A 13,898-nucleotide genomic window follows, 5' to 3' on the forward strand; every position below is an offset into this window, starting at 1 on the left:
GTTGGAATAAATATTTTTACCTCTTCTCATAAAATGGTTGTGACAATGTGATTTATTCTTGGTAGATGAAGTGTAACTGGAACTGAGTGTGTAATCATTGTACCTGGTCAAAGGTGATTACTGATGTGTATAAATATGAATAAAAAGAGGAATGAGTCTGAAAACAAAATTATTGCAACTTTATGGGCAAAAGTGTATAACAGAATAAAGTAACAGTTAAAACATGACCAGGCCAGATAGTCTGTTTCCTGTTATGTGTAGATGCATTTTTGGATGTTAAAATAAAAGACCAATTAATTAAAATAATGCAGTTGTTTCCATTAATCTGAAAATGAGGAAATTAAAGTATTATATTTCATTGTAAAAATGAGATCCACTTTTGGAACAGGATTAATTTGCTGTTCAAAAATTCACCTGACAGTGCTCTCCAAATTAACTAAGAGTTACTCCTGAAATTTATACATTATTGATTAAACAATAACTTTTTAACAGTAAGGCCTGTAAAAAAATAGATATATATACCTGCTTTTATAATGAAATATTATGTTGGTATTTTTAATCAGATCTAGATTGTAACATGTAAATACTAAGGATTTCAAGTTATCTGATTTCTAAACGGCCAAAAATCTTTTCTTCCTAAATGCAGCAAATTGTTACGAATTTCTTTAGATTGCATTTGATTTAATTCTAAACAAAGATACATACAGAACAACATCCAATAGTTGATGAATTTGGAATTCAAAGTATTGAAAAAAGAGCGCTAGTTACCTTGGTGGCACTGCGTAGGTGATCATAGTAAACCTCTTCAATAGCCTGAAAGTAAATCAGTCCTTTCAGCTTGGTCTCATGCTTGTCTGAGGAGAAAAAGGAAAAAAATATTAAGATACAATATATTACGTCTTGTACTGATGCAAGACCTCCGCCAGCCCAAGAAGACAGTGAAGTCAGTCAGTGTTGTAATACACACATCATGTGTGTTTTTTAAGCCAAAAAAATTAACTGCAAAAATGTTCTTTAATGTTCTGTGAAATTTCTACATTTTTTGGACATGTCAACCCCTGTTGAAAAAAAAAAAACAGTACAAAGGCAAAGATTTTTTTATAGAAAGCAAATTGTTAATAAGACATTGTGTTCAGTTATCAAACCTCAAAAAAAGTCCTATCACAATTTTCTTTCTTGATAAAGTCTGTCTCATACATGGGTCAAATAAAAACAAAAAATCAAGCAGATCTGAGAGGGAAAAAAAAAAAATGCACACTGTTGCCCTCAAAGTTGGAATAAAATATTTTTACCTCTTTTCATGAAATGATTGTGACAACGTGATTTGTTCTTGATAGATAAAGGGTAACTGGGACTCTGTATGTGAGCATTAAACCAGGTCAGAGGTGATTACTGATATGTATAAATAGGAATTAAAAGGAATGTATCTGAAAACAAAATTCTAACAACTTTCTGGACAACAGCATATATGTGTTTCCTGCTGCAGTGACTTTTCAGCTCTGTGGCCAAGAGATACTTGTAAAGTACTTTCATTGTACTTTCATAAAGCTTTCTAGAAGTTTAAATAAAATTAATCAAATCACCATCAGTGACACTCTTCTCACCTCCACATTTCTCAATCTCATTGTTAATTTCATATTGAACCATGTGTTTTTGTTTGTTGATAAAATCCATCAGTGTTCGTTCATCAGTCTTCGTTGAAACTTGAGAAAAAAGTCTAAAGTTCCCATGAAAGTAATGCAGACTGATTAAAAAAGTCGGAGAGCTGCTTAAATGTACATTCAGAACAGGAGAAAGGAGAAGTTGTTAACTCTTTTTTCCCAGCATCACATAATCACCCATGAATAGGTATGAGGAACACTGTATCGGAAAAAAAACATTAATTACAAGCGCGAGTCTATTTCAAGCTATGCCTGAAGTCTTTACCATCTTATTAATTTGACTTGTTTTCCTCAGTCTTTCTTTCTTAGTTGCCTCTGTGTTTTTTTAGCCTTTTTCCCACCAGCAATGTTCTCTTGTTGAGTTCTTTTGTAAATCTTAAAAAGAAATGCTTCGTCTGTGTATCTGAATTTCATCCTTTGCTCCGAGAACCTCTACATCCCCATTCAAGCAGGTCAGATCTTCTATCCAGCGCTTGAGGTTCCTTTTTCTTCCCAGTTTGGTTCTTATCTTTTGGATGACGGTCAGCGGACACATCTACTCAACTTGGGGAACTCTCTAGTTTGCAGCTCAAAGTGCGTCAAAGATGTTTTTAGGGGTATTTTTGTTTGTTTTTTTTTTTTACAATAAAATCTGTTCTAAGTGCTTCTGATTCCCTTCATGTTTTCAATAAACTCTGCTCTTTTGTTTTTGTGTCTTCCATGCATACTGCAGCGCCCGGCTAAGAAGCAAACACCCAGCAACAATTAAAAGTAGTCTTCTGAAATGCGTCCGACACTTTCTCTTGGTTTCCCTTTTCCATAAGTCAAATCTGCTTAGTAATGAGATAAATGTTTTTGAAATGTGAGTTTCGTTTTATTAGTCACGAACAAGCCAGGAGCTAGCCTCCTCCCCAAGAAAAACACATCTAGAGAAAGTATTGCATCTTATTTCATCACCATCATCACCATCATCATCGTCAGGAGTGAGGGGGTGAAAAGGCTAGGCAAGTGAGTGGAGAGAGGAGCAAAGAGAACAGGGGCGTCCATAATGAAAATATATTGGATTCTATTTTGAATGTGATTGTAAAATAATGTCTCAAAACACGCTCATGAATTATTCAGAAAACTAACTGTTCTCGTTTAAAATCCAGGCGACGCCAGGATAGATGAGAATTAAATTGTGGCTTCAGATTCAACACACGTGAACAAGGATGAAATCTCCATCGCGGCTTTAATTAGGGTTTGGTCCAAATGAAGTCACACTGGTTGGGACTGAAATCAGATGTAGTGTACATGTCGCCTGATCACTGCTGTGTAAACTGAATAAATCAGTTCTGGGTCTGGGCTTCAGTGACTGACCTTTACATGTTTATTTAGTGGATTTCACTGTGACTAAATTCATCTGAGGCCTGTTCTGAAGTGGATGAACCAAGCAGAACACTTTTACTGAGACTCTAAAAAATTATCCTCTTTCTGTCTTTTAAAGTCCTAATGGTGCAGACAGTGTCGAACAGTAAATACAATGTGTGAAGCTGTATCTCTTAGGCTTCAAAGGGACTCAGGAGCCAAAAGGCAGGAGGCAGCTGAGGAGCCCAAAGGTGCCACTCGGCTAAAATTTTAAAGGAAACAGATATCCAACGCGTCTGTGTGCTCGCTCCTACATTTTATGGTTTGTGCTGTGGGCCCTCCAGTTTCAATTAAAATGAACTGTAACACAGCAGATGGTGACAACTAGAAAGCCAGCTGCAAGCTACTTCTTCCTCTAAAAAGAGTGAATTCAGTTTTAACAGAGACTTTTTCCTTTTGCACTTTCATTCACAGATTTGAAAAAAGTTTCGCCCTTGATTTTAATCCTCAAAGACCTAAACAGCTGCCGGTGACCAAAAGCATCTACTGATCTAACATTTTTAATAACTTCCGAACCACTAATCCCATTAATACATGTAAATAATTCAGGTAAAATGCATTTTCTCCGTTTTTATCATCATCATATATGAACCATTTGGACGTTCAGAGGCTCCGTAGTGAACATGGAAACGCCATCATCTTCTACAACAGTAACTCACCAGTAAAACTCATGTAGTTTGACAAGTGACAGCAGTTGCAGACATTTGTTTTATGTTCAGTTTTTGATATATTTTGCTGAAAAAGTCAGTTTTCCTTCAGTTGTTGTCTGTTATGATATAATAACCTTTGAATTTACTCTAAGCTTTTATGAACATCTTAATTATCCTTAAATTAAATATAAATATAAATGAAAATGCAGAGGATAATATTACAATAAATGGTGATAAATCAGTTCAGAAAACATAAATATAGAGGGAAAATGCATTTAACAGTTGCCAAAAAATAGTTTTAGATCTTTAAGGGTTAACATGTGAAATGTCCTGAGATCATATTTTTTTTATGTCAGTGTATTATTGCACTTGCTTTCAGAATGTAACTGTATGTGTGTGAGGTGAATGTGTTCACACCTTCAACAGCCATATCCTCATGGAGCACATTCTGCAGGAACTCACCCACGTAGTAACAGAAGTTCCTCTTGATGCGGTCAAAAACGAACCAGCGTTTCTTCCACGATTTAATTTTGCCTCCCATCTTCACCAGGTGACCTTTGCACATTTTCTCTGTGAGGATGACGAAGGGGCAGGTGTCTATGCTGTGGCCGGACGACTCCACGTGGGCACGCAGGTCGAACTCCTCCTTACGGTTTGGCAGGTAGCGTGTCATTGGACGGGCCTGTGAAGAAGATTGACAAATGGTGTGAGACATATGACATGACGGAACAATAAGTAGAGCTGTTTTTAGAGTTACGAGTCTTTATAAGTAGAGTCTTTAAAAGTAAATCAATGTCCTGTCTTTCAAGAGGCTGTGGGTAATATATCAAATCGAGCCAATGTATCAGGATTTGTTCCAGCTGGTATATGGTAAATGAGTGTCTATTCCTATTACAGACATATTCAGTATATTCAGAGGAGCAGGGTGAATTCTATTTACAGGCACTTTATGGAGATCATAGAATTTATAGTGGATTTGAAGTCAGTTTTATGTGATTCTTCAGTTTGTCAGCACTAAAAGTTCAGTCAGTCTGTGAGTTTTGTTAATGTTTGGCTCCAGGTGTCTTGACTGCAGAAATGAACAGATCACAGATGTTCTGTCAATGTTTAACTGTTGGAGAAAATGACTGAGAGGAATCAACTCATTGAGTTTGTATAGTTGTGTAGAATATTATATTAACAGTTTACAACTATAGGTTACAGTATGGGAACTTATTCATTGAAACAGTGGTGAGGGTGTAAGAGATGGTTTATTATTTTCCTAATTTCTTCTACTATTGATAAAATTTTTCTTTGTTATCCATTACAGGCTACACTTATATAATATTTAAACATTTTGGTTATATTTATATTATGTTCTTAAGCTGTAGCCTGTATATTTATTTGTCATGTATGTCAAATAATAAATAAAAATTGTGATAAATGTGATAAACAAAAGCATCACTAATACACTGCTGCCCATAAAGTTGAAATTATTTTGTTTTCAGACATATCATCGTTTTATTCCTATTTATACACATCAGTAATCAGTTTTGACCAGGTCCAGTGATTACATACTGAGTTCCAGTTACACTTTGTCACAATTATTTCATGAAGAGGTAGAAATATTTTCTGAGGAACTGTGTATTTGAGATTTTTACCCACATCACACAAAAATATGAGAAATACATCATATATTAGCATTCAGCCAAAATATATCAAGACATGATGGTTTTCCATACTAGTTTCCCCTATTTTAAAGTACCTGAACATATAAGGAGGATGGTAAAAAAAAAAATAAAAAAAATCTGTTTGATACTGTTTAGGTTAGTATTTAGCCAAGATTTAGGTGATCTCATGTCAGGGAAGTGTCAGCAGTCAGAGATTAAAGACAACAGGAGAGATGAACAGCAACACAAATCACATGAAACCTTCTATATGTGGCCATGAACCAGATACAGATTCGATTATTTGAACAGTGACCTTAGCTGGAACAGTCACATCAAAATTCAAGCAACTTTTTCCATCACTCTAGACTGACATTCATCAAAATTCTGCGCTGGTGGGTTTCTTTCCTTTTCTCTTCTTACTCGTCCTCATCATCTGCAACCACTGCACATCAGCTTCTAAACAAAACTGCACAAACTGACTTCAACCCGCTGCATGTGATGTCTTTGTTATTGTTCTTTTGCACATATGTTCAAGACTCATTAGACACATTGCATTGAGGCTGGCAGTGGAAATGTAAAATCTGACTTGAGCTTTGTTAATTAAGTTGGCTCCATGTATTTGTTTTTGATGATTTGCACATTTGTTTGCTCAAAACAACAATTAAAAACAATCAGCCGAGATTAAAGCATGAATTATGTTTGCATTATATTTTTTGGCACACCACCCCCCGTCCTTTTTCCCCCTGTTGTTCATCTCTGACTCTCCACCCTCCCCTCCATTCTTTCCTTTCCCTGACAATCTTTGATCTTCCCATAAAGCCAGCCTCTCTTTAGTGTCTCGCCTCTCATCCTCTCCCCCATGTCTCCCATCCCCTCCTCCCTCCCTCCCCAACGCTCTCTTCTTTGCGCCGCCGTCTCCTCCCGCTGCTCCACTGACCTGGGAGAAGTGTTTCTCTCTCATCTTCACCTCCTCCTCCACCAGCCTCTGCCTGTGGGCTGTCTCGTCCTGAAGCCTCCTCTCGGCCTCCTCTCGCCTCCTCCGCTCCTCCTCCAACATCTGCCGCCGAGCCTGCACCTCCCTCTCCTGGGAGCATTGGGAGAGGAGACAGAGGAACAGATGGAGAGAAGAGAGGAAAAAAAATAACAGGGAGTAAAGGGAGACAGGGAGAGTATGTTAATGGAAGGCAAATATTGCAATACAAAGTAAATGACTGTCAGAAGAGGCACATGAGAATTCAAGTCCCAATCCAGGGTTTTGTAAAATATATCCCCAAAGTCTGTCTATAGAGGAGTAAGCTTTGCTGATGTAAAATGCAGCTTTCAGACGCTTACACACAGGTCTACTTAGAGGATTTTTTTGATTTTGTATGACTTAATACGTGTCTAGTTTGTTTCCACTTGTAGAAATAATAGAAAGGAAAAAAAGTACTGACAACTTTTCACCACACCTTAACTTAATCTCTTTCAGAAAGTGGTGCTGAAAGCAGTTGGAGTTGGAAAGTGGTGGATGAACAGTGCTATGAAAAGTAACATGTTTGATTGTTAACTTTTATCATTTAATTTAGAATAAAGCAACAGTGCTATACAGTCATTATTACTGGTCTACAAAATGTAAAGATTTGCTGCTTTTTTTTTGTCTTTTATGATAGTAAATGGACCCTTGTTGGGGCTCGGTCAGGCAAAGAAAATAACTGAGGCATTAATTTAGCTTTGGGGAATTTTTGATGCACATTTTTGTTATTTCACTTGGCTACTTTATAGACCTCTTTTTATGTGTTGCTCATGATTTCATCTATATTACTCTGCCCTTACCTCAAACAAAAACTTTAGCCTTTAAAATATCTAATGACTTGCCAAGGGGGTTACGTGATGACTCCTGCTTTTCCGTCTATTTCTCTGTCAGCCATGTTAACCAGTAACCGCCACATGGACTTCAAGAAACTTGGTGGAAGGTGAACATTTGGCCAAGGTTGACCATGTTAAATTTTAGAACATGAAAAGGAGGTATCTGGAGGTGCTTTTGTTTTAAGTGGACAATCCAGTTAAGGACATACCATCTTTCATGTAATTCATAATTTGAGGTTAGTTTCTTTCTCATTCTGTATTGTGTAAATATATTACTGTACTCTTCCATAGTGTCATGGCCTAGAGGCAAGTTATGACAGGAACTAAAACTTTAAGTGCAGCATACAAAAGTATTGAAAGTGATAAGGTGTTCAGTGGTGTTTAACACGGACATTTAAAACTTGACACCGACTTTAAGAACTCACTCTGTTTTCAATCAGCCGGGCTTTCTCCTGCTGTGCCTCCTTCAACATCTTCTCCATCTCCTCTATCCTCTGGGCCTCAAGCCCACTGGCACTACAACACACAGAGGAAGGAGTGTCTGATGGCACGGCTACGACAAGGCATGAAATGAAAAGACAAGCACTAAAGGCAGCAGGAGATGAAGACAAAGGTGACTTTTTAAACACCAGTAAACACGCTCTGTGAAAATCTAACTTCACAGAAAACTGCAAACTTAAAAGGGTTACCATGGCAACAGCTAGTGTACTAACATTGAGGGGAGCAGACATGTAACAAAACATGTTGTCACGGGAACAAAGCACAGTGACCCTTCTCCTGGGAGACGGGGCAGACTTGAGTGTTCCCATGGAAACAGAGCAAATTGCTCATTTTCCAGTCTCTCACCTTTCTGGGGAACAGGCGGAGTTGCCGGTGGAGACGCTGGTCTCCATGCTGTCTGAGCTCTCGAGGCTCAGTGTGTCGTACGCCTGGTTGCCACTTGGTGGCGACTGATGATGCAGGAAGGAGTGATGGACTGTGGAAGAGGGATCTGTACAAGCAAAGAGAAAGTCTGAAGAACTGATACAGACTCATAGTGCCCTCCTCTGATGAAGATAAGTGACTACAGCTCAGTTATGACCAAGGAGATCTACCATGAGCATGTACAGTAAACTATGTAAACTGCTCCTGCTGCTTTCAAAGAGCAAGATGCAACAACCTTCCCCAGTGTTTTAGAGCTGTTTGTCAGTGTTGTCAAATTGTATGTGGTTTAGTTCAGACATAGACATTTGAGGTGAAACCCCTCCAGTGTGTTACAAAGTCAAGATCGGAGTCAAATACCTTTAGTTCTTCTGGAGTCTGTGTCAAATGGATTTGACAGTTCTCTCAGCACCAACTGTAAACCCTAAGAAGTACATATCAGGGATCAGACATTGAGCTACCATGGCATTTGTAGACAGTGTGTGAATATGTTTTACTCACTTTGGCAGATGCATTTTTATCATGAGGAACTCCGCTGGCGGTGGGTAAGGGGGCTGCAGCACTGCTGACCTGAGAACATGAAGCAGCCTGTCCAACCTCACCCTCAGATTTGGATTTCAACAGCTGAGACAAAGAAAAAAGATGAGTTCAGCTTGTTTTTAATTACATAGACGGATAGCGTTGAGAAGGCTGCTTCTGTAACAGGTTGCAGATAACTAGTTACACTGTGAAATCAATGTAATGTAAATTATATTTCATTACTTTCCTAGCAAATGTTTTAAATTGGACAAAAAGCTAAAATAATTTCCATACATTCTTGTCGCATAAAATGACTCTTATTTTCTACATCATGGTTTTTAATTGAAAATAATATGATGTGTGCTCTTTGTAACCTCCAACACTTTTATAATTAACTTTAAATTGTTGCAATCAGATTTAGTTATATTATATTAGTTATTCATCAACACTGCAGAAGATATGTTTGTGTCAAAATAATTCTACTTCTTTTCTACATTCTTTGGTAATTGATCAACTGGAATTTTTTTTTGTGTGTAAATGCATAAGACATATAAACATAAATTTTACGTGCAATGTAAAGTGCAGTGGTTCTAATTGTCTTTTGAATAAGGTACTTTTTTTTTTTTTTTTTTTTTTTTACCATTTGAACATTAACACTTAGTCTTGGGAGCTGGATCTGGTCCTCTCATCTAATCCAGATTTGACCTATTAACCTATGACCCTTTAATCTGACTCTTATTTTAGACTGATAACAAACCCTTTAACAGACCTTTTTTAGTAATGTAAGTGGATGATTACAGACAACAGCTATGGTCTTTTTATCCACTAGAGGGTTTACTTGTCCAACAAATATGCATATTAAGTAGCTGCCCTCTATTACTTGTTTGCTGTTCTGTATCTTGATCTTTGACCTCCCTGCCAAAGATGTAAACGTAAAGCAGTGACCAAGTCAGTGTGAATTTACCTGCCCTTGTCTGCGTGCGGAAAAAGACTTTGCAGGCAATGGTGGTGGACATGACTGAGGCTCTCCAGCAGCCATGATATCCTGGTACCAGCGCTCGAGGTTAATAGGAGGCAGCGCATTCCTGCTCAGCTCAGGCTGGCTCTACAGTGATAAAAAGTGTTCAGCCAAAGAAAAGAGGGGGCAGTAAAGCAACAGCATCGGTATCAGAAGTAACAAGCAAGAGAGAAAAATAAAAACAGAGAAATGCCAAGCTCAGATTTGGACAGATTCAGAAAATGCTTTGGGGTCCAATCAAGCGAAAGTTAACATCAACATGGAAAAGTTAATTTGCACACATCATTTATCAAGTGGGCTCATTTTTTAGCTGAAGATCTCTATTTTATGGAACTGTTATCCTTTTTAAAATACCACTTGTAGAAAAAAAGTTATAGCTGATTTTATCTATTGTACTTTTATACCATAGCTCAAATTTGACGCTAAAAATTACATCTAAAATATTTGAAAATGTATTCAATCTGTTTATTATATAGATGATTGCTAAGTTTCAAGTGTTATATTTTCATGATTTTGTGAATATTATTGATATTTATGAGTTTGAACATTTGTGAGTTACTTAAAAGGCCCTGTCCATGTGTTACCACAAAAACACCAATTTTTAATTTTCAAGTTACTTATAATTCAGATATTTGAGTGAAACTTTCAGAAAGTAATGATCTTTTTATACATTTTTGGGTGATGCATACAATAGTAAAGAGTTGTCCATGTGTTACTATGGCAACCTGTCCACGTGTTACCACATTCTCATGTCAATGGAACAGAGACTTTTCAATATTTTACTCCAAAATTCATTTTCAGCATAATTGAACATAACATCTAAATGGTTTTGTCCTACTTGATATTAGTTTCTGTCAAGAACTGCATGTTTTGAATGTTTGCGTAAAGCTTAAAAAAACTGATGTCCATTTCAAGTCCATCTGATACCGAGCAGTAATTTGACATTGTTCACCTAAAAATTTAATCTCCTCAAATTTTGTTATCCATAATGTTAAAGTGCTAATAAATACCTACTCAAATATGTATAATACGTGCGTATAAGTGACTCTGCTTACATGACAGATACTGTTGAACACAAAATGTGTCCATGTGTTACCGCTTGATCAGACCCTTTTGTGAAAAGCAGCAATATTTGAAATGGAACTTCATGACAGTATAACAAACCTGCGCAGAAAGAAAGGAGGAGGGGGCACATGCATTTGTGTGGCATGTGAAGGTGGATTCAGAAGAGGCAAGCTGGAATGATGAAACAGAGGAGGAAGGGCAGGGATCGAGCCTCTGCACCCCAAAGATCTGGCTTAACTGACTGACTGTGATGTACTCCTTCAGCAGCCAAGAGAGACAAGACGCAAACATTTACAGATGAGAAACAGAAGAGGAAGTGAAAAGGAAACTCTCAAAAATCAAAAATATATTGGATGTCTTTAGTATTTATTATATAGGTAAGTGAGGGAAACATGGCGGAGAGCAGGAAGGGTTTCTACCTCACAGGGCAGAGCTGGAGATACAGCGAGAGAGAGGCAGTGGAGAGCAGCAGGGGAGGGAGGGTGAGCTTGCATAGAAGCATTTCCATACATCTTATAGACATCAGACAGCCTGAGGTACTCCTGAATCAACAGCCAAAATATACAGATTAAAAAGGCTGAAGATTGGGAAAATGACAAATATTCACAAAGAGATCACTACATGGTTAGTTTCTACTCTGAAATATTTTTAATTAGACTACCTGTCTAATTAAAAACCTTCAGATGTTAGAAATGATTATTCTTTACAGTTCTAGGTGACATAATTCAGTGAATGATCTACCCAATGAGGAGACACTGCAAACCTCTATATTTTGTGAGTGTTTACTAAAACACCATCATGCCTATTTCCCTTTACTTCAAAACTGCATTGCAGGCATTTAGGATTTCAGTTTTCTCACAAAGGGGATTTTGTAGAATTTACCTCTTGTAGTCTAACAGGAAAGGTTTCAGTACAGAGTTCAGGGGAGGGGTTACAAGAGGAGGAGAAGGAGGCAGAGGAGGGACGGGGGCTATGAGGAGGACCATCCAAATAAACAAGGTCAGGTTCGCTGATGTGAAGAAATTCCTGTTTAGAAAATTCATCTAAGTTTAAAAAAAAAAAAAAAAGCACTTGGAAGCAGTGATTGTCCTCTATTTTAGGAGCCTCATTCTGTTGACATTGTGGTGATTTGTCTTATGTTAGTGCTCACCTCTTTCATGTTACTGTTGGGCTTTGGGAAGTTCTTTCCTCCTGTCAGCGTCTGATAACTCCTCTCCAGAGCACTCAACCTGTCCTGCTCCTAGTGTAAACAACCCACATAGACATGACAAAATACACAGTAAGTTAGGACTACTGCTTATGCTGCTATGTGAAGTGAATATGATTCAGCTCCAACCAAGGTTATTATCGTTAACAAAAATTAATGAAATGACGAAAACTACAATTGTAAAAACAATTTTGTTAATAGACATAAATAAAAACTATAATTAAAAGAAAAAAAACCAATAACTAACTGAAACTGTATTGTGTGCTTACAAAACTAACTAAAACGGAAAAAAATTCTGGATAAAAATCCCTTCGTTTTTGTCTTTGTCAATGTCAGCTTGGTATAAAATCGATTTATTTCCCTCAAGCAATTTTAGCTGCTGGCACCATATGATATTTAATGGTCTGTCACTTGTGGTTTAGAGTCTTCTTCTGGTCCCCACTCTACCTGGAAACATGGAGACTATAGTTGGGAGAAAGCAGCAGAGTCCTGTCTGGGATTTATTTGAATACGACGGTGAAGAAGAGAAAAGATATAAAGAAACTAAAACTAAACTAAAACTAAGCATTTAGAAAATAACCAAAACTAATAAAAACTAGCAAACCTGCTCTAAGAACTAATTTAAACTAACTGGATTAGAGAAAAAAAGTCAAAACTAAATAAAACTAAACTATAATGAAAAATCCAAAACTATTAGAACCTTGGCTCAGACAGAGTGAAGCTAACCTTCTGCAGCAGATGCACAGTCACTGTTCTTTCCCTCACTATCCTGTCACAGTCTTGTGTAGCCTGAATTCCCAGCTGCTTCACTTGAGTTTCCAGAGCTGCCATCTTCTCCTGAAAGAAGCAACAAGTCAACAGTTAAATGCACACATTAGCTGCTAATACTGGTTCCTGCATATACATATTGTAAATTCATGTTAGACACACCTTCCTTTTGGCCATGCTGCAGTGATACTCCGCTCTCTCCTGAAGGAGCTGTGAGGTCTGGGTCTCCTTCTTCTCCTCCAGACTGCTCTCCTCCTCCAGCTGACAGAACTCCAGCTCCTCAAACTGTTTGGTCCCAGAATCCAGAGCTTCAGCTTTCTGTCCATTTACATACAGATGCACAAGTTAATAAACACTGTAAGTCCTTAATGAAGTAGACTTATTCAGTGTGTACACATATTACACTATTAAATTTAATGATACACCAGACTAATACAAACTAGAATGTTTTGTATCACTCATGATCAAATTTTAAAAGCAAACACATGCAACTTTTTAGGAAAAGCTGTTAATATTATTATTAATTATTACAAATTGCAACTGTCACTTTCAAGCATCCAGAAAGATAGAGCAGCAGAGATTTAATAGCAGTCTAAAATTGTTGCAGGGGTAGCAAAAGCACTGCCTACTGTATTGCAGCACCAACCAATTGCATATACTTATTATTATACCAGTAATAAAGGGCAACAGCAGAAGACAAGGAATACACAGTCTGCAGGTTTTTGAGTAGCTCTCTTTGCTTCAAACAGAGTCAGTGTTACATCTACAGCTGTTTTTTTGCAGATCAAACAGTACTGTGGTATTCTGCATATTATAACTCACTGTTGCCAGCCAGTGGGCTGTGTGAGAACACTGACCCTGCTGAGCTGCTCCTGTAACTGTTCCCTTAGAGACAAGGGGCACTTATCAAACTGCCTCTTCAGCTCATTGTACTCATTCCTCTGCTTTTCCAGGACCTTCCGCTCAGCCGACACATTAGCCCTCCCCTAAAAACACAGAAACACACACAATTGTGTCCGCATTCACACACACAAACACACACCACCCCAGGGAGAAAAAAAAATCACAGACAACTCAAATCCATGCAGCCAAGCTTCACAGCTAACAAGCCAAGTTAGTTAAAGTATAAGAGCAAGCAGATATTAGATCAGGTGTTAGGCAGTAAGATGGACCACACATTTTGTTAAATGAAAACTGGAATAGCTTAAA

At 37.6% G+C, this 13,898-nt stretch overlaps 1 protein-coding gene across 5 annotated transcripts in view; it reads right to left on the bottom strand.

Annotated features, from left to right (window-relative positions):
- The window catches only part of phldb1a (pleckstrin homology-like domain, family B, member 1a), a 31,617-nt gene that overhangs the window by 1,182 nt on the left and 16,537 nt on the right, over positions 1-13,898 (bottom strand). For all 5 annotated transcript variants that reach the window (XM_030154218.1, XM_030154216.1, XM_030154215.1 and 2 more), the window contains 14 exons: positions 13,547-13,675; positions 12,852-13,007; positions 12,648-12,758; positions 11,865-11,954; positions 11,134-11,256; positions 10,814-10,972; positions 9,596-9,736; positions 8,614-8,736; positions 8,473-8,536; positions 8,038-8,182; positions 7,617-7,707; positions 6,284-6,430; positions 4,160-4,379; positions 769-854 (listed from right to left, as the gene is read on the bottom strand). In XM_030154218.1, coding sequence (XP_030010078.1) covers positions 769-854; positions 4,160-4,379; positions 6,284-6,430; positions 7,617-7,707; positions 8,038-8,182; positions 8,473-8,536; positions 8,614-8,736; positions 9,596-9,736; positions 10,814-10,972; positions 11,134-11,256; positions 11,865-11,954; positions 12,648-12,758; positions 12,852-13,007; positions 13,547-13,675 — 1,785 coding nt within the window. The remainder of the gene's footprint in view (positions 1-768; positions 855-4,159; positions 4,380-6,283; positions 6,431-7,616; positions 7,708-8,037; positions 8,183-8,472; positions 8,537-8,613; positions 8,737-9,595; positions 9,737-10,813; positions 10,973-11,133; positions 11,257-11,864; positions 11,955-12,647; positions 12,759-12,851; positions 13,008-13,546; positions 13,676-13,898) is intronic.

This window comes from Sphaeramia orbicularis, chromosome 14 (assembly GCF_902148855.1).
Source record: "Sphaeramia orbicularis chromosome 14, fSphaOr1.1, whole genome shotgun sequence".
In the NCBI taxonomy this organism is placed as follows: Eukaryota; Metazoa; Chordata; class Actinopteri; order Kurtiformes; family Apogonidae; genus Sphaeramia; species Sphaeramia orbicularis.